Genomic DNA, 16,566 nt, shown 5'->3' with positions numbered 1-16,566 from the left:
TGGTTTGGAATGGCGTCGAGAGTCCATTTGTTAAGCTGTGGGAGTGGGGTGTATCCTGCAAGGCTCCTGGGCCCCTCAGTCTCTGTCTCTAACCCCACTTTCCCCACCGGGTGGGGCCGAGGAGGCGGTGCTACGAGCCTCCTTATCTCCAGAGCCAGCTGTGACTCCCTGGCGCCCAGCCCTTCAGTCCGGGCTTTTTGCCATGGGGTCTCTGCTCCTCGTCTTGCTTCTGCTTTTACTGTCGCCCTCCTACCCACGAGGCGGGAGCGCGCGGAGGCGTCGGGGTGCGCGGACGCAAAGCCCGGGGGGCAGCTCTCACCCACAGTTCTGGGTGCGCCTAAGCCCCGACTTCAAGGCAGTGCCGCTGGGGGGCTCAGTGTGGCTCAACTGCAGCAGCAGCTGCCCCCTCCCGGAGGGTTCCAGCCTCCGCACCGAGCTGCGGCGGGGTGAAACGCTCAGTGGGCCCCGCTGGGTATCCTACCAGCTGCTGGATGTGAGGGCCTGGAATTCCGATGTGCACTGCTTCGTCACCTGCGCGGGAGAAACGCGGGGGGCCACCGCCAGGATTACAGCCTACAGTGAGGGACAGGGCTCAAGCCGGTCTGGGGTGAGGGGAGGAGGACGGAGTTGGGGTAGTTGACAGTCGCGCCAAGAGGAGCCCTCGGACCTTGCCCAGCGGCCCCCTCTTGCTTTAGAACAGCCAAGCAGCGTGATCCTGGAGCCTCCGGTCTTAATGGGCAGTGGCTACACTCTGCGCTGCCACGTGACGCACGTCTTCCCCGTGGGCTTCTTCGTGGTGACTCTGAGGCGCGGTGGCCGAGTCATCTACTCCGAGAGCCTGGAGCGCTTCACCGGCCTGGATCTGGCCAACGTGACGCTGACTTACCTGTTACCCTCCCGGCCCGGTGACTTTGGGCAGCCCGTTACCTGCCACGCCCGCCTCAATCTGGACGGCCTGGTGGTCCTCAGTAGCTCGGCACCCGTGACGCTGCCAGTCCCCGGTGAGGCACCCTTATAATCCTGGGAGGAGTGGGGAGGTGTTATGACCCCAAAAGGGGGCGCGGGCCAAGCTAGAGCATGTCCATGGGGGTCGTCACACCTCCAAGCGCTCTGTTTCGAATTCTCCCCTCCTATTCCCAGCTTGGAGTCCTGCGTCCGTAGCCTTGGCCTCTACCTCCATCGCAGCCTTTGTGGGGATCTTTCTTGTCGTGGGGGCCCTCTGTCTGCGAAAGTACCTATCGATGCAGCCTCCGGCATAGAGGCATTGGTCCATGCAGGCTGAACTGGAGGAAAAAGCAATCTGGGACAACTGGTGGAACCTTGCCTGGATCAATAAAGACTTTCTCAGCCAGCTCTGCCCCTGGGCATAAAGTTCCCCCATTAGGGCATCTCCTATGACTGAAGTGGTCTTCTTTTTTGGCCTAGCCTCTTTCATTTTTCTCCAAGTGCCTTGTCTCCCTGAGGGCCCTTGAGGTTTCCTCACTCTGGTCTCCCATACGGGAGCCCCAATCCCCCTGCATTGCCAGCTTGTGTAGTAAGAACCTCTCTCCTGGTCATTATCAGTGAGGAGCAGAAGGGCAAAACATGGGCCCTAGAGGGCTTCAAGATCTGAGAAGGCTGCTTCCTGGTGTGGCTTCTTCTGATTGGCTCCAGCGCTGCCACACAGCGGCTCTGATTGGATGTTAAGTTTCCTACCCCGCCCCCTTTAGACCTTGCACTTTACTGGAGGGCAGGGGCGGGGCGAGAAGTAATCCCCAGAGTTCACCATTAGCTCTAAGAGGGAGGGCACAGGTGGGCGGGGTCATATGTATATTTTGAGGGACGTGGATCTGCAGAAAAGATACCCGGGTGGTGACTGAGAAGGTGCAACCATATGGTGTGTGTGTGTGAGGGGGCGGGTGTGTGTCATAGACTCACAGCCTGGAAACATCCTGATAGTCACCCGGCCAAGTGGGCACATGGAGAGCGTCCAAATCTGGGGCCCAGAGGCAGGGTCAAAAGTATCACAGTTGGCCTCTTGGCCTCGGGTGGACACAGAATCCAGACCTGCAGCGGATGCCTGGCAAGGCCCGTGTGGTCCAGGGCCCCGCCCGCCGCGCAGAAAGCGGATGGGGACGCTCTTCGGCGGCCCCAGCTCACACACGCCGCGCAGACACGTGCCTGCTGCACGCTGGGTAAATACAAGACCCAGAGCCGAGCCGACCCTAATTTAGACGCCCGAGAACGCAGCGAGCACGCACACGTGTTCCGAACTAGCTGTCACTTTCGTCCCCGCCCCCTCTGTCGCGTGCGGGGGCGGAGCCAGAGAAAGACTAGAGGCGTGGCTGTAACTCTCAGCTCCCAGGGGTTAAAAGGGAAAGGATCAGTGAGCGAGCCATCTCGAAATCTCCTAGAACCTTTCCACCCCCAGCTTCCGCTTCTCAGATCTCTCCTAGCCCCCAACTCAATCCCCGCTTTCAGGGGCTCTGGTGGGAGGGATTAAATATGGAGATGGAGTTCGGAGTCCAGCTCATTATGGAATCTAAGCAAGTGGTGGGTGGGGGTTTGCGAAGGACAACCCTGCATCCCCCACAACCTTCGCGTCGCCGCCGGGGATGACGCGGGAGCGTGCAGCCGCCCCCAGAAGGCTCCGGGCGATGGGGCCGGCCTCCATGTAGACCCCGGGGGTCGCTAGCTCCTGCCAGCACGCCTTCACCAAGGCCGGTAGCCTGGTGCTAGCTCGCCTTCCCGCCCCCTACCGCCGCCTCTGCTGCCGCCCCCTCCTTGGAAACCAAGTTACCAACGTTAAACCAATCCCCGAGCGCAACTCAGCCTCCTCCACACCCCACCCGCCGCGCAGCGCCGTCCTCTAGCCCAGCTCAGCGCTCGCGGTCCCCTCGCCTCCTGCGCTTCCCCCGCGGCGGCGATGCCAGGGCCCTCGCCAGGGCTGCACCGGGCGCTGCTCGGCCTCTGGGCTGCCCTGGGCCTGGGGCTCCTCAGCCTCTCAGGTAAGCCGGTCTGGCTGAGGGTGGACAGGGTGGGGGCGGAGTTCCTGGACCCAAGAAGCGGCCACAAGCTCCTCCCCTCTCCGCCCTCGCCTCGCTCCCACGCTTCTGCTCCCACCTTGAGCCCAGGGGCCTTCTTCTTTAACCCTCTTCCCCACAACACACACTGAAGACCCAGCTTCCTGACTTCTCGCTCGCCCAGGTCTCTACCTTACCTTCTTCGAGATCCTGGTTGCTCTTTTGCATCCATCCTCGAGCTCTGGAGACCCCACGTCTCCCTTGACCCCTCCCGGGGTACCTCCTTATGTTCTACTATGCACCATAGTCCCTACGGCGTCTTCCTTACTCGAAATCAACGAAGACCCGATCTCACCTACTGCCGCGACTCAAAGGCGCTGTTTCCGCTCCGCTCGGAGCCCTGGCAACCGAGTCCATCGGCTGTCGGCTGTTCCCGCGGTTCTTTTCTTGAGCCCAGCCCGACCTCTTTCCGTACTCTTCACCTCTTCACCGGGGTTTGGAATCCTCCCTTACCCTTGCTTGACTCAGTCTCATCTCTCTTTCGACACCTCCTCCACTTCAACCAGTCTCCCCTTCTCTTGGCGAGAACAGTGAGAACCAGGTGGTTTCCCTTCCTCCGCCCGGGGTCCCCTCCTCCCAGCATTGCTGTGTGCATTGGAGACCCCATCTTTCCTCTCATCTCTCCCCTCCCCGTATGCTTCCCCATCACTCTCCTGGCACCTTGGAGAGCAGGACTCTTCACTACCATGTACCAGAGACACCCTCGAGGTTTGGGTCGCGGGAGCGCGCTTGTAAACCCGAGACCTCGGCAGGATTTGGCTCCCGGCTGTGGCCTCTGCTCCTTCCCTGGGAATCCCTGACTCGGGCAGAGGGGCACGTAGATCCCAGGGAGGTGGCTCCCAGGCTAAGCTTGCGTTTCTCCGAGCAGCCGTCACGCAGGAACCTTTCTGGGCGGACCTGCAGCCCCGAGTGGCGCTCGTGGAACGCGGGGGATCACTGTGGTTGAACTGCAGCACCAACTGCCCACGGCCCGAGCGCGGTGGCCTGGAGACCTCGCTGCGCCGGAATGGGACCCAGAAGGGTCTGCGCTGGCTGGCGCGGCAGCTGGTGGACATTCGCGAGCCGGAGACTCAGCCCGTCTGCTTCTTCCGCTGCGCGCGGCGCACACTGCAGGCGCGTGGGCTCATTCGCACTTTTCGTGAGTTCTCAGCGGCCACGCTCTTAACTCCACTACTTTCCCTCCCTTCCAGGTCCCGCTCCCTGGGTCAAGGGGTCCTCTTCTCCAGACCCCACTCTCTGAATCCGCACCCCCTCCCCTTCTTGGTCCCCGGAGTTCGAAGCCAAGTCCTTCTGAGCTGGCATTTCCAACAGCCGTAGTTCCTCCTCCTTGCAGAACGGCCAGATCGTGTGGAGCTGGTGCCGCTGCCAGCTTGGCAGCCAGTGGGTGAGAACTTCACCCTGAGCTGTAGGGTCCCCGGTGCTGGACCTCGTGGGAGTCTCACACTGACCCTGTTGCGGGGAACCCAGGAGCTGATCCGCCGCAGCTTCGCCGGGGAGCCACCCCGAGCTCGGGGCGCCGTGCTCACAGCCACGGTCCTGGCGCGCAGGGAGGACCATGGGGCCAATTTCTCGTGCCGTGCTGAGCTGGACCTTCGGCCTCATGGCCTGGGGCTGTTTGAAAACAGCTCAGCCCCCAGAGAGCTCCGAACCTTCAGTGAGTAGCTAGAAAGAGAAGGGGCCCAAGAGGGGTCGGGCTGGTGTTTAAGAATTTTGAAGGCAGAGAAATCAGAATTCTGATTCTTGCTCCAACACTCACCAGCTGAAAGTTATTTTCCTCTCTGCCTTGAGGATAATTCCATATTATAGTACATGTGAAACGCTGAGAGCATATTGAGCGTTCGGTACAAAAGTTCAAACTCTGTTTTTCTACCACCAGCCCTGCCTCCGGAACCCCCTCGCCTCACTGCCCCCCGGCTCTTGGAAGTGGGTTCAGAAGGACCTGTGAGCTGCGTCATTGATGGGCTGTTTCCAGTCTCGGAGGCTGGTGTCTACCTGGCGCTGGGGGACCAGAGGCTGAGTCCCGATGTCATCCTCGAAGGGGACGCTCTCATGGCCACTACCACAGCCACAGCTAGCGCAGAACAGGAGGGAGCCAGGCAACTGGTCTGCAACGTGACCCTGGGGGGCGAGAGCCGAGAGACCCGGGAGAACGTGACTGTCTACAGTAAGAGTGGGACCTCGGGGGTGGAGCCAGAGGAGGGCGAAGGCGGGGCCAATAGTGGGTGGGGCCGTGGTATCCGAATAGGCGTGGCCCGAGAGTCCCGAAGGGGCGGGGCAGCTACTACCTACTGGATAGTAGCTAGAGAGGTGGAGTCTGAGCTGCCCCAACGGCAAGATCGCAGACCCGACGAGAATACCTAGATCTGTGGCCTGACCTCCTCAAGTGGGCGGGGCAAGAAAGAAGAGAAGCCTGAACAGCCCACCTGTGGGGTGGGCGTCCCCACAGGGGTCTGGGGCGTGGAATTTGAGCTGAGTCTTGGAAAGATGGGCGTTTCTGAACCTGCACTGTACACACTGTTCGGCTGCAGGGGGTAAGTTTCGGCTTACTGAGCTGCAGCCTTGAGAGGTGGGAGGGGCGCGGTCTGTGGTCTCCCGGCCAATGCCCCCCGCCCCAGGTTTCCCGGAGCCCCACCTTACTCTGAGCGAGCCCAACGCCCCCGAGGGGACGATCGTGACAGTAACCTGCGCAGCGGAGACCCAAGCCCTAGTCACACTAGACGGAATTCCAGCCGCGGCCCCGGGACAGCCCGCCAAGCTCCAGCTAAACGCCACGGAGAATGACGACAGGCGTGGCTTCTTCTGCGACGCCACCCTCGAAGTTGACGGGGAGACCCTGAGTAAGAACGAGAGCATAGAGCTGCGCGTCTTATGTGAGTTGGCCTTTAACCTCTCTCCTCCCTCCTCGTCATCTCAAGGGCCTACCCGATCTCTGGCCGTATCGTGGAAGTGGAGGCTTTTCTCACGTCTAGGCTCCTGTATATATATGCCCCTGCCCTCAGACGCTCCCCGGCTGGACGATTCGGACTGTCCCAGGAGCTGGACGTGGCCGGAGGGACCAGAGCAGACACTGCGCTGCGACGCCCGCGGAAACCCACAGCCCTCGGTGCACTGCGTGCGGCCAGACGGCGGGGCGGTGCTGGCCCTGGGCTTGCTGGGTCCGGTCACTCGTGCGCTCGCTGGCACTTACCGCTGCACTGCGACCAACGACCAAGGCCAGGCGGTCAAGGATGTGACCTTGACGGTGGAGTGTGAGTGGGGGTACATGGGGCACACCTCTGTCTGGTTCTCAGGTCCTAGGGGTGGCCTGACTACACAGGAGTGTGGAAACAGGGTCTAAGGTGTGCTTTTGAGCAGGATTTTGAGAAGGTGGTGAGCGGGATTTTGGGAAGATCTTAAGAGAAGGACGGAGAGGAGGAGTTGGGAGTGTGCACAGGGGCCTGGGGTGTGGCGTTTGAGCTGAGTCTTGGAAAGGTGGGTGCTCCAAACCAGCTAACAATTTTTAGGTCAAAGACTGGGGAGGGTCAAACAGTGATCAGTGCCAAACTCCTTTGCTTCGGTGGCCAGTCCCTGTGCAGAGTGTAGCCTGCCTGCCTAGGATGGGAGAAAAGGGTCCAGGGACTCTAGACTGTCCACTAAACCCCAGACTCAACAATACTCCCCTCTCTAGATGCACCAGCGCTGGACAGCGTGGGCTGCCCTGAACGCATAACCTGGCTGGAAGGAACAGAGGTCTCCCTGAGCTGTGTGGCTCATGGGGTCCCACCACCCAACGTGAGCTGTGTGCGCTTTGGGGGAGCCGAGGTCATTGAGGGCCTAATGCGTGTGGCCCGCGAGCACGCGGGCACCTACCGCTGCGAAGCCACTAATGCTCGAGGGTCGGCAGCTAAAAATGTGGCTGTGACAGTGGAATGTGAGTGGGGACAACACGGTTCAAGATGGGGCATGTCAGAATAACCTTGAATAACTGACTTCCAGTTGCTCTGCTCCCCAGATGGCCCCAGGTTTGAGGAGGTGAGCTGCCCCAGCAACTGGACATGGGTAGAAGGATCTGGGCGACTTTTTTCCTGTGAGGTGGCTGGGAAGCCACAGCCAAGTGTGGAGTGTGTTGGCTCCGGAGGCACCAGTGAGGGGGTGCTGCTGCCGCTGGCACCCCCAGACCCAGGTTCCAGAGCCCCCCGCATCCCTAGTGATCTGGCACCGGGTACCTACATCTGCAATGCCACCAATCGGCACGGTTCCATGGTCAAGATGGTCACCGTGAGCGCGGAGTGTGAGCGAGGCCCAGGCGGGCGGAGGGTAGGGGGCGCTCCGGGTCTCGGCCGCTCCCTGACCCACTCCCCCCCATCCCCCCACAACCCCGTGGCTGTTTTGCAGCGCCACCGCAAATGGATGAATCTACCTGCCCAAGTCACCAGTCTTGGCTGGAAGGCGCGGAGGCTGCTGCGCTGGCCTGCTCCGCCCGGGGTCGCCCCTCCCCGCAAGTGAGCTGCTCCCGGGAAGGCGCGCCCCGGCCGCAGCGGCTGCGGGTGTCCCGAGAGGATGCGGGCACTTACCGTTGCTTGGCCACCAATGCACACGGCACGGACGCCCGGATCATCACCGTGGGCGTGGAATGTGAGTAGGGCAGCACCAGATAGAGGGCACTCGGTCTCCAGGACAGTGAATAGAAGAGGTGGGATTTCCCAGGGTTGTTCAAGGGCACTTCTCCTAGTCCCGTTCCCAGGGACAAGGAATCCCGGCCTTAACATGAGGGTCAAGGAAAACTCTAGGGAACAAAAGCCGGCTCCCCTTAGTTTCTGGGTCTGAAAGGCACTGGCCTGGGTCCCCACCTCCTTCCACTCAGTGAGGCAGGGCTCAGTTTAATCCCAACAGGCCAGTGGTAGGGGGAGGGGACCCTGATGGAAGGCAGAATCCTTGCCTGTTCATTTCAGGAGGGCGGTCTCAAAGGGGGGCGCTTGGTCAGCAGCTGGCCCCCTTCCACATCCTGTCCCCTGTAGACCGCCCAGTGGTGGCCGAGCTGGCTGCTTCACCTCCAGGAGGCGTGCGGCCAGGCGGGAACTTCACGTTGACCTGTCGAGCCGAGGCTTGGCCCCCAGCCCAGATCAGCTGGCGCGCGCCCCCGGGGGCGCTCAACATTGGCCTGTCGAGCAATAATAGCACGCTGAGCGTGGCTGGCGCCATGGGCAGCCACGGCGGCGAGTACGAGTGCGCAGCCACCAACGCGCATGGGCGCCACACGCGGCGCATCACAGTGCGAGTGGCTGGTAAGTGGCAATGGGGAGGAGGCGGGGTGAGGGATCTGAAGGCGGCTGTGACCTGCGCCTTGGTATTATTGATCCCACCCCTGCCTCCCTCTCAATCTCCACAGATGAGACTGATGTGAACCAGGGTAGAAATTAGGGGCGCCCTGATGGGTGGGGCTTTGATGGCGGGTTCTACATGGCAAGAGGAGGGACAGGGAGCTGACTGGAGTCAAAGTAAGGGAACCTTGGAGGATGTGACTGTTATGAGGAGGGAATTTATATTAACTTTTGAGCAGTGAAGACTTGATACAATTCAGCCTCCACTGTGTCTCTGTGGAGAAGGCGGTTAAAAAGGGACCAAAAGAAGAGGATTGGGGTGAGGCCCCAAGATTCCCACTCTCATTTCGTGTATCTCTAGGTGGGGTTGGTTTCTTTCTTTCTTTTTTTTTTTTTTTCAACTTTTTTTGCCATGTGACATCTTAGTTCTCTGACCAGGGATGGAAACTGCGCCCCCTGCAGTTGGAACGCGGAGTCTCAACCGCTGGGGAAATCCCTAGGGGCTGGGGTCTTTCTGGGGAGTAGGAATGACCAGATCACCCTCCCCATCGTTTTGAGGGTGAGAGTCGGACACGACTGAGGTGACTTAGCAGCAGCAGCAGAGTTGGTTGACTTGGTATCCCTGGGGTTAGGGGCTTTTATCCTCCCTGTGATGGGGTGGTGTGTAAAATGGGTCAAGGGCTTCACCCGAGTTGGGGGTGCCCTTTACTGGGGTCACTCTTTTCCTCCAAGGCTGAGTTCCCTGATGCTCTCTGCCAGGCGCATGAGGACTGACTTCATTTCTGTGGGGAGGGGACAGAAGTGGCCCGGGCTTGGCGTGTGGATCGAGCCCGGAGCTCGTCATCCTCTTTGAGCGTCTCCACCCCGCAGGTCCGTGGCTCTGGGTCGCTGTGGGCGGCGCGGCGGGGGGCGCAGCACTCCTGGCCGCGGGGGCCGGCCTGGCCTTCTACGTGCAGTCCACCGCCTGCAAGAAGGGCGAGTATAACGTGCAGGAGGCCGAGAGCTCAGGCGAGGCCGTTTGTCTCAACGGCGCGGGTGCAGGCGCCGGCAGGGACGCAGGAGCTGAAGGTGAATCAGAGGCCGCGGGCACCTCGGAGGTGCCGGCAGGGGGCGAGGTCTTCGCCATACAGCTGCCGTCAGCGTGAGCCCGCACCCCTCTCCCCGCGGGCCGGGGACGCCCCGCCCAGACTCACAAGGGGGCTGATTTATTGTTCTATTTATTTATGTATTCAATTCTAGGGGCGTCACCCCGCATTTTCTACCCCCTCCCCCAATAAAATTTTTTTAAAGGACTCCGGCTCCATCTGCTTCATTCTGCGATGGGGATTCAGCAATCGAGGGTTTGAATCCCAGCCCTGCCGGTTACTGATTGAAAAAAACCTTTTGGCTTTTGAGGACCTACTACATGTCAGGCACGGTCCAAGCCACCTTTTCATGACTAGACCTTAAGTTTGCTCTCCAGGCGCCGTTTCCTGCCCTCCCTAGACCCTTGGGCCAGGGTGGGGACCTTGCTCCTTCCTCCCTTTCAGCCGCTTATCTCTTCCGCCCAGCGCTGCCTTCTAATCCGGCTGATGTTTGGGGGTGGGAGCTACATGAGCTCCCCCAGGCCTCTTCCCCCAGGCCCGGTTCCGAGCAGAGCTGAGCCTGCCTTCCTTGGATGGGTGGAGGCCCTTCCCAGGGGTCTAGGCACCGCCAGGCCCCCAGGCCCTGCAGGGATGGGTAAACAAAGCTGGGTCTGTGAGTGTCAGCCTCTGGGATGTCCCTCCTATTACAGAGTCCACCCCTGCCCCACCCTCAAGGCCTCCTTCATCCTGTGCCATCCACAATGGAGTTTACCCCTAACCTGTCTTTCAGTATTTTATTTTTTACTTATTGGCTGCACCCACAGCAGGTGGGATTTTAGTTCCCCAACCAGGGATCAAACCCACGTCCTCTGCATTGGAAGGCGGAGTCTTAGGCACTGGACCACTGGGATGTCCCCCAATGTGCCTTTCATCGACTTGGCCATCGTGATTCAGAAGAGACACAGAGGGTACCAGCCGCGTGCCCCATCCCCCACAGCACACCACCAGCCATCCCCCTCACCCTCTGCAGCAGAAGGAGAGAGCAGCTGTGCCTCCGCTGCCCTGTTTCCTCCTCCCTCAAAAGCAGGAACACAGAGCTGCCAGAAGGAAGCAGGCCTGGACAGCTCCAGCTCCACAGGCTGACCCCTCCACCCCAACATTTCAGGAGAAAAGGTGAGAGCAGCAAACAGGGGCACCAGAGGCCAAGCCAGTGCTGGGTGCCAGGTACAGAAGGCGACAAGGCCCAAGTGAGGTGCAATCCCTGCTGTACCCCCGCCCTTTTATTTACCTCTCTCTGCCCTCACCCGAGTCCTCAAAGTTTCCGGAGTCCCACAGAGTCCTCCCTGCCACAGGGCTTTTGCTCGTGCCATCGCCTCAGCCTCAGGTGTCCTCACCCCCTGTAGCTGGTTCCTTACCATCAGGTCTCTACACAGAGGTCACCTCCTCAGAGAGGCCTTCCCTGCGAACATGGTATCATCCCCAACTTCTCACCTCCTTATGTACTTTACTTTCTTATTCTTTCTTTCTTTCTTTCTGGCTGGGCTGGGTCTTTGTTGCTCTGCACTGGCTTTCTCTAGTTGCGGTGAGCATGGCTACTCTTCATTGTCGTGTGTGACCTTATTGCGGGGGGGTCGTCCCTTGTGACTCAGTGGTAAAAAATCTGCCTGCAATGCAGGAGCCACAGGAGACACGGGTTCGATCCCTGGGTCCAGTAGATCCCCTCAAGGAGGGCGTGGCAACCTACTTCAATATTCTTTACCTGGAGAATACCATGCACAGAGGAGCCTGTCGGGCTATACAGTCCATGGGGTCACAAAGAGTCGGACACGATTCAAGTGACTTAGCACGCACACACCTTCTTGTTGCCGAGCACAGGGCCGGCTTCCGTCGCTGCGGGCTCCTGGACTCCAGAGCACAGGCTCAGTAGTTGTGGCCCGTGGGCTTAATTACTCTGCAACGTGTGGGATCTTCCCAGATCAGGGATTGAACCTGTTTCTCCTTCATTGGCAGGTGAATCCTTTACTCCTGAGCCACCAGGGAAGCCCTCTTTTTCTGTTTTTTAATTTGGCTGTGCCAGATCTTAGTTGCAGCATGTGGGATCTAGTTTCCTGATTAAGGATCAAACTCAGGCCCCCTGCATTGGAAGTGCAGAGTCTTATTCACTGGACCACCAGGAAGTTCCACTTTATTTTTCTCTGTAGCATGATCACTACTTGACATTCTATTAGTCCTCACTGAATATCTGCTTACTATTATTCTAGAATATTGGCTTTGCTAGAGCAGGGATCCTTGTTCTATTCCCAACTGAGTGCCCCATGGCGGCCTGGCACACAATACTTTCTCCATAAACACTGACTTAGTGGATACGACTTGGTGGATACAAACAGCCAGGGATTTGGAGACACACAATCTGAGATCCTTGTGCGCTGTATCTATCCCTCAAGAGCTTCTCCATGCTGGGCACTGGTGGTGGGGTGGGGAACTCATGGTCAAGAACACAGAGGTGGTGAGCTTGGATCTCTGAAGTCATGGTCCAGTAGGGGAGATGAATGTGAATGAAACAACCCTGGACCAGTACAGAAGTGAAACATTTAATCAAAATTTTTAATTATTTTTGGCCACACCACGTGGCTTGTGGGATCTTTGTTCCCCAGCCAGGGATTGAACCTGCACCCCCTGAAGTGGAAGCACAGAGTCCTAACCACTGGACTGCCAGGGAAGTCCTGAGGTGAAGCTTCTGAACCTCTTAGAATCTCCACAGGTTCTAAGAGGGAGATGCGTTCTAAGAAGCTGAACTAGAGCCTAATGTGGGGTGGGAGGGGTGTCCATTTTAGGCTGGATGCTCAAGGAAGGCTTCTCTGAAGATGTGGTGTCCGAGCAGAGCACCCTCCCCCCTCACCCCGCAAAGGATAAGGTAGCAGCTACAGGAGAGGTGCGGGAGGGCATGCTGAGCCCAGGGAAGGCAGGATGGGGTGAGTCAGGGATCTGAGGGCTGAGCCATCTGGCCCTAGGCCTTCTCCACAGGCTCAGTCAGGAGAGACAAAGGGGGTCTCAGAGGGGCTTATCTTCCCTCTGAGGCCAAGCGGGCCTCACTCACACCCCCACAGCAGGGACCATCCCGCCCATCCTTGACACTCCCCGCCCTCCGCCCCTCCTTCCGAGTAGTGGTGGCCTGTATATCCTAGCGACAGGGGCAGAGCTCCATGTCTCTCCCATGTGGCTTTTGGCTTCAGGCTGGGGACACCCTTTGGTGGGGTCAGAGAGAACATGAAAGGGGGAAGGGGAACACAGGTGTGCGGAAGGAGGGGGAAGGGGACACTCTGCAGGCCGTGGTGGGGCTGCAAGATGAAGGGCCCAGTGTGTCCGTGTGCCGTCGATGTGTCTTTTGTGTGTGTCTGTACTGCGCGTGTGTCCTGTGTCTATCAACATATGTGCCTCATGTGTGTCGTTCTGTCCTGTGTGTGGTCTGTGTCTGATGAGCGACAGCACGCGTGTGTCTGCTGATGTATCTCCTCTGTGTTTTCATGTACCTGCCAGCCTGTGTGTCTGTCTTGGGTCTTTAAAAAAAAATTGTTTTTTTTAAAGTTTTGGTTGCACTGCATAGCATGCAGGATCTTAGTTCCCTGGCCAGGGACTGAACCCTTGTCTCCTGCATGGGGAGCATGGCGTTTTAACCACTGGACTGCCAGGGAAGTCCTTGTGTCTGTCTTTCTGAATGTGCTGCCTCTGCATGTGCTGGCAGTTGCCCTCTACGGGATGTTGTAACGAAGGTGACTCATTGTCTTGTGGGGCAGAAGGCTGGTAGCTGTTTAGAGGACTGTGTGTGTGCCTCGGAAAACCCGGCGAAAAAACCCCTCCCCACATTCCTGGGCCAGGGGAGAGGCAGGTGAGGGCGCGCAAGGTGGGATCCCAAAGTTACAGTGCCCCTTCTGAACAGATCTATTCTTTATTGTCACTTCTATTAACAATATGAGTGTCATTGCTGACAGCGCTTCCTGAGCGGGGTGCTCAGCCAAGCCTGATTGAAGCAGGAGCCAAAGAGGGGACTAGTGACCCCCCAACCAGGAGCTCTGGGGCCTTGAGGCCTGGGTCTTCCATCTGAGGTCTCTGGATGGGGAGGGCGTGGAGAGGAGGTAGGCTGGACCCCTCAAGACTCAGGCTCTTCCCCCTAGGAGGAATTCAGCCCATTTTCCCCCTGGAGAAACTGAGGCAGGCCAGGCTTGGCTGGGTGAGGAAGGGCTTACCCTTCCTGAGCTGAGGCTGGGTGGGGGCCCAGGGACACCCCACATCTGCCACATAGCTTCTTGGGCTGCACATTTTTCCTGGGCACCAGCCAGCAGCTAGAACACCGGGTGCCATATTTCTTGTACCTGGGATGGGGGTGCAAGAAATCGACATTCAGCAGGCAGGGGGAGCCCAGAAACCGCCACGAGGGAGGCACGTTCCCAGAGGTGGGTGTTTTCCCAATACCCCATGCTGGCTAAGCACGGACTCAAGTGAGGCCCCCACCCCCAACCCCTCTCCATTTTGAGGACCTGATGCCACAAGCGTTGCAGAGAGGGGTACCATCCTCAGCATCTCTCCATAAAGGGGTCCTCTCGGTCCTACAGGAAGCACAGCGGCGGGGTGCTGAAAGGGCAGAGGTCAAAGGGCGGGGTCAGAGGCCAGGAGCCTGAGCTCAGGAGACCTGTGTAGGATGGGCCTTTTGTATATATATGGGTGGGAGGGGGCTCTCTATGAAGGCCCCCCCCCCCCCCCCACTCCCAGCCAGCCCCAGATCTAAGACAGAGGGAAAGCCAGGAAGGGAGACAGATGGCAAAGCTCAGCAGAGGAGGAAGCTGGGGGTGGGGGTGACTCAGCTTGAGTGGATGGGGGATGCTGGGACTCCTCCTGGATGGGTCTAAATAGGGAAGCAGGATGGGGAGAAAGATAAGGAAGAAAAGAAAATGCTGCCCCCTGCACCTTTCCCCAGTATTTATAGCTCTTAAGTCTCCAGGACTCACCCAGGGCCTCGCTGCCTCCCGGGTTGGCCTCTGGGCCTCTGGCAGGGCCTGGAGTGGGAGGCCCTGGAGAGCGGCTGCTGCAGGCCAGGCTGGGGAGTAGACAGGGCATTAGCACAGAGGGTCTGGATCCTGCCCCAGACAGCCCCCAAATTAAGATTTTAAAATAATATTTATTTATTTAGTTTTACACCGCGGCTTGTGGGATCTTAATTCCCCAACCAGGATAGAACCCACGCCTTCAGCAATGAAAGCTCGGAGTTTTAGCCACAAGACTGCCAGGGAATTCCCCCAAATGAAGATTTACTATCAAGGCATCTAGCACTGCTCCCCTCTCCCCTGACCAAGGGGGCATCTGATGCCTGAAAGGCCTGCCCTTGCCCTTCATGAGTAATCATAATCATTAGAGGAGACAGTAAGCCTATGGCCAGCTTTGCCAGGTTGAAAACTCAATTCTCCCATGTCCTTGCTGTGTGACAAAGGGTTCCATCCTCTGTGCCTCAGTTTCTGCATCTCTAAAGTGGGCTTCACAAGGCCTCAGTGAGCCCATACACACCAAGTGCTGTTACCTCTATGGCTGGTGTCATGTCTGACAAATAGTAGCTATTATCATTGCAGGAAAAACTAACAGAAGCAGCAGCCCCCAGGTATGGTGAGGCCATTTCACTAGGAGACTCTGGCTCAGTCCTGGATTTGACTGGCTCATAGCAGAAAGGACAGGAATAGGCATCAGCCTGAGGTCTCATTCAGAGATGAGGCTGTTTGGACTTCCCTGGCAGGCCAGTGGTTAAAACTCTGCACACCCAATGCAGGGGGGTGAGTGTTCCACCCCTGCTCAGGGAACTAAGATCCCACAGGCCAAAAAAAGTTTTTTAAAAATATAAATAAATAAAGGAGAAAGGCAGTTACAGAGATGAGGCCATTTGTAATGCAGGGCTGGGGTGGTAGTCCATAAGCAAATGCCTGGGAGCACCTCCCTACCCCCCAGCACTATTATTATTGTTTAGTTGCTGAGTCGTCTCTCCGACTCTTCTTGACCCCATGGACTGTAGCCTGCCAGACTCCTCTATCCAAGGAATTTCCCAGGCAAAATAATACTGGAGCAGGTTGCTATTTCCTTCTCCAGAGGATCTTCTCCACCCAGGGATCAAACCCGCATCTCCTACATTGGCAGGTGGATTCTTTACCACTGAGCCGCTAGGGAAGGCCCACTGATATTGTTATTACTTGCAGAAAGGGTGCCCGTGCCCAGGCCAGCTCCTACCTGTAACTGGGTATAATCTGTAGGCTGGAATCCGGCTTTATCTGAAACTTCAGGGTCACCCCCTCAAAGAGAGGGTCCACTTTTTCGGCACCCCGCTGGGGGTTTGACTGCTTCCGGGGCCTCCTCTGTGGCTGGGCTGGAGAAGTCAGGGGAGCCCGTGGGGGCCCCAGGTTGGGGCTCTGCTGGCTGACTGGGGTCAGCATGTTCTTGTCATCCTTGGCCTGAGGTAGGGGTCCCAGGGTCTCCAGGGCCTTCGGCTCCCAGTAGGGCCCCAGGGCCTGGGTGTCCCAGGGGGTCTGGGCCAGCTCCTCTGCTGTCTCTTGGAGGAAGCGCAGGGCGGTGACCGAGTCTTGGTGTGCAGGCCAGAAGGACCTGGGGACAATGGCCGGTGTGGTCAACCCCCTTCCGTGGGCAGCAACTACGAGGGTCCCAAAGACACGGAGCAAGAACTGCACAGTCTCTGACCCCCATATGACCCCCCAATATCCCTGGGGATCAGGATCTCGTCCTTGCAAGTACCAGTAACTAACATTTTGACCCCTGAGTAACCCTAGGAACCAGAGATCATGACCCATTGACCACTGGGCCAGGTGGGGGGAAGGGCTGCTCGTGTACGCACCTGCCACTGGGTCTGAGGCATGCTGGGGTCCTTGGTGCCTGCCGGATCGGGGGTTCCGGGGGCGGCTCGGGGTTCAGGCAGGGCGGCGCTAGCAGCTCTCGCAGCATGGCGAAGTCCGGGGCTGGCTCGGCCTCCATTGCTTCCTAGCCCAGCCCCCCTTCCCAAATCTCGCCTGGCCCCGCCCACGCCGGGCCCACTTGATGAGCCCCACCTGCGTGGGGGGGCTCGCTTCTGGCCGAGGGTGCAAGGGGCTCCAC

At 58.6% G+C, this 16,566-nt stretch overlaps 3 protein-coding genes across 5 annotated transcripts; 2 read left to right on the top strand and 1 right to left on the bottom strand.

Moving 5' to 3' along the window:
- The first annotated feature begins 70 nt into the window (after nucleotides 1-70).
- On the top strand, nucleotides 71-1,351 carry ICAM4 (intercellular adhesion molecule 4 (Landsteiner-Wiener blood group)). The gene is made up of 3 exons (XM_006044445.3): nucleotides 71-578; nucleotides 696-1,001; nucleotides 1,141-1,351. The coding sequence occupies exons 1-3, from the start codon at nucleotides 203-205 to the stop codon at nucleotides 1,257-1,259; spliced, it is 801 nt and encodes a 266-aa protein (XP_006044507.2). The 5' UTR covers nucleotides 71-202; the 3' UTR covers nucleotides 1,260-1,351.
- Nucleotides 1,352-2,300: 949 nt separating this feature from the next.
- Nucleotides 2,301-9,654, top strand: ICAM5 (intercellular adhesion molecule 5). Its single transcript, XM_025293544.2, has 11 exons — nucleotides 2,301-2,987; nucleotides 3,931-4,200; nucleotides 4,396-4,716; nucleotides 4,939-5,226; nucleotides 5,678-5,932; nucleotides 6,062-6,310; nucleotides 6,730-6,972; nucleotides 7,054-7,332; nucleotides 7,437-7,676; nucleotides 8,060-8,326; nucleotides 9,233-9,654. Exons 1-11 carry the CDS (start codon nucleotides 2,906-2,908, stop codon nucleotides 9,505-9,507), a joined length of 2,769 nt encoding a protein of 922 aa, XP_025149329.1. The 5' UTR covers nucleotides 2,301-2,905; the 3' UTR covers nucleotides 9,508-9,654.
- A 2,283-nt stretch (nucleotides 9,655-11,937) lies between these two features.
- On the bottom strand, nucleotides 11,938-16,511 carry ZGLP1 (zinc finger GATA like protein 1). Of its 3 annotated transcripts, none has more exons than XM_044948635.2 (6): nucleotides 16,310-16,508; nucleotides 15,691-16,062; nucleotides 14,430-14,518; nucleotides 13,962-14,055; nucleotides 13,671-13,796; nucleotides 11,938-11,992 (listed from the first exon to the last, which is right to left on the bottom strand). In XM_044948635.2, the coding sequence occupies exons 1-6, from the start codon at nucleotides 16,444-16,446 to the stop codon at nucleotides 11,953-11,955; spliced, it is 858 nt and encodes a 285-aa protein (XP_044804570.1). In that variant the 5' UTR covers nucleotides 16,447-16,508; the 3' UTR covers nucleotides 11,938-11,952. The 3 variants fall into 3 exon arrangements, with proteins under 3 accessions (XP_044804570.1, XP_044804569.1, XP_025149326.1); XM_044948634.1 differs by lacking the exon at nucleotides 11,938-11,992 and adding an exon at nucleotides 13,357-13,594 and having other exon boundaries at nucleotides 16,310-16,511; XM_025293541.2 differs by lacking the exon at nucleotides 11,938-11,992 and having other exon boundaries at nucleotides 13,357-13,796; nucleotides 16,310-16,496.
- Between the last annotated feature and the right edge of the window lie 55 nt (nucleotides 16,512-16,566).

Source organism: Bubalus bubalis, chromosome 9 (assembly GCF_019923935.1).
Source record: "Bubalus bubalis isolate 160015118507 breed Murrah chromosome 9, NDDB_SH_1, whole genome shotgun sequence".
Lineage (NCBI taxonomy): Eukaryota > Metazoa > Chordata > Mammalia > Artiodactyla > Bovidae > Bubalus > Bubalus bubalis.
Note: the sequence above shows the minus strand (reverse complement) of the source record. Positions and strands in the feature narration are given on the sequence as shown.

Bases quoted from the DNA above. Each gene is read 5' to 3' on its own strand.
- ICAM4 (XM_006044445.3), top strand. From the start codon at position 203: ATGGGGTCTCTGCTCCTCGTCTTGCTTCTGCTTTTACTGTCGCCCTCC. The intron at 579-695 runs GTGAGGGACAGG...CTCTTGCTTTAG, and splicing joins CGCCAGGATTACAGCCTACA to AACAGCCAAGCAGCGTGATC. The intron at 1,002-1,140 runs GTGAGGCACCCT...TCCTATTCCCAG, and splicing joins CGTGACGCTGCCAGTCCCCG to CTTGGAGTCCTGCGTCCGTA.
- ICAM5 (XM_025293544.2), top strand. From the start codon at position 2,906: ATGCCAGGGCCCTCGCCAGGGCTGCACCGGGCGCTGCTCGGCCTCTGG. The intron at 6,973-7,053 runs GTGAGTGGGGAC...TCTGCTCCCCAG, and splicing joins TGTGGCTGTGACAGTGGAAT to ATGGCCCCAGGTTTGAGGAG. The intron at 7,677-8,059 runs GTGAGTAGGGCA...TGTCCCCTGTAG, and splicing joins CATCACCGTGGGCGTGGAAT to ACCGCCCAGTGGTGGCCGAG.
- ZGLP1 (XM_044948634.1), bottom strand. From the start codon at position 16,446: ATGGAGGCCGAGCCAGCCCCGGACTTCGCCATGCTGCGAGAGCTGCTA. The intron at 16,063-16,309 runs GTGCGTACACGA...CATTGTCCCCAG, and splicing joins TGCCTCAGACCCAGTGGCAG to GTCCTTCTGGCCTGCACACC. The intron at 13,797-13,961 runs GTCCTCAAAATG...CCCCCATCCCAG, and splicing joins TGCAACGCTTGTGGCATCAG to GTACAAGAAATATGGCACCC.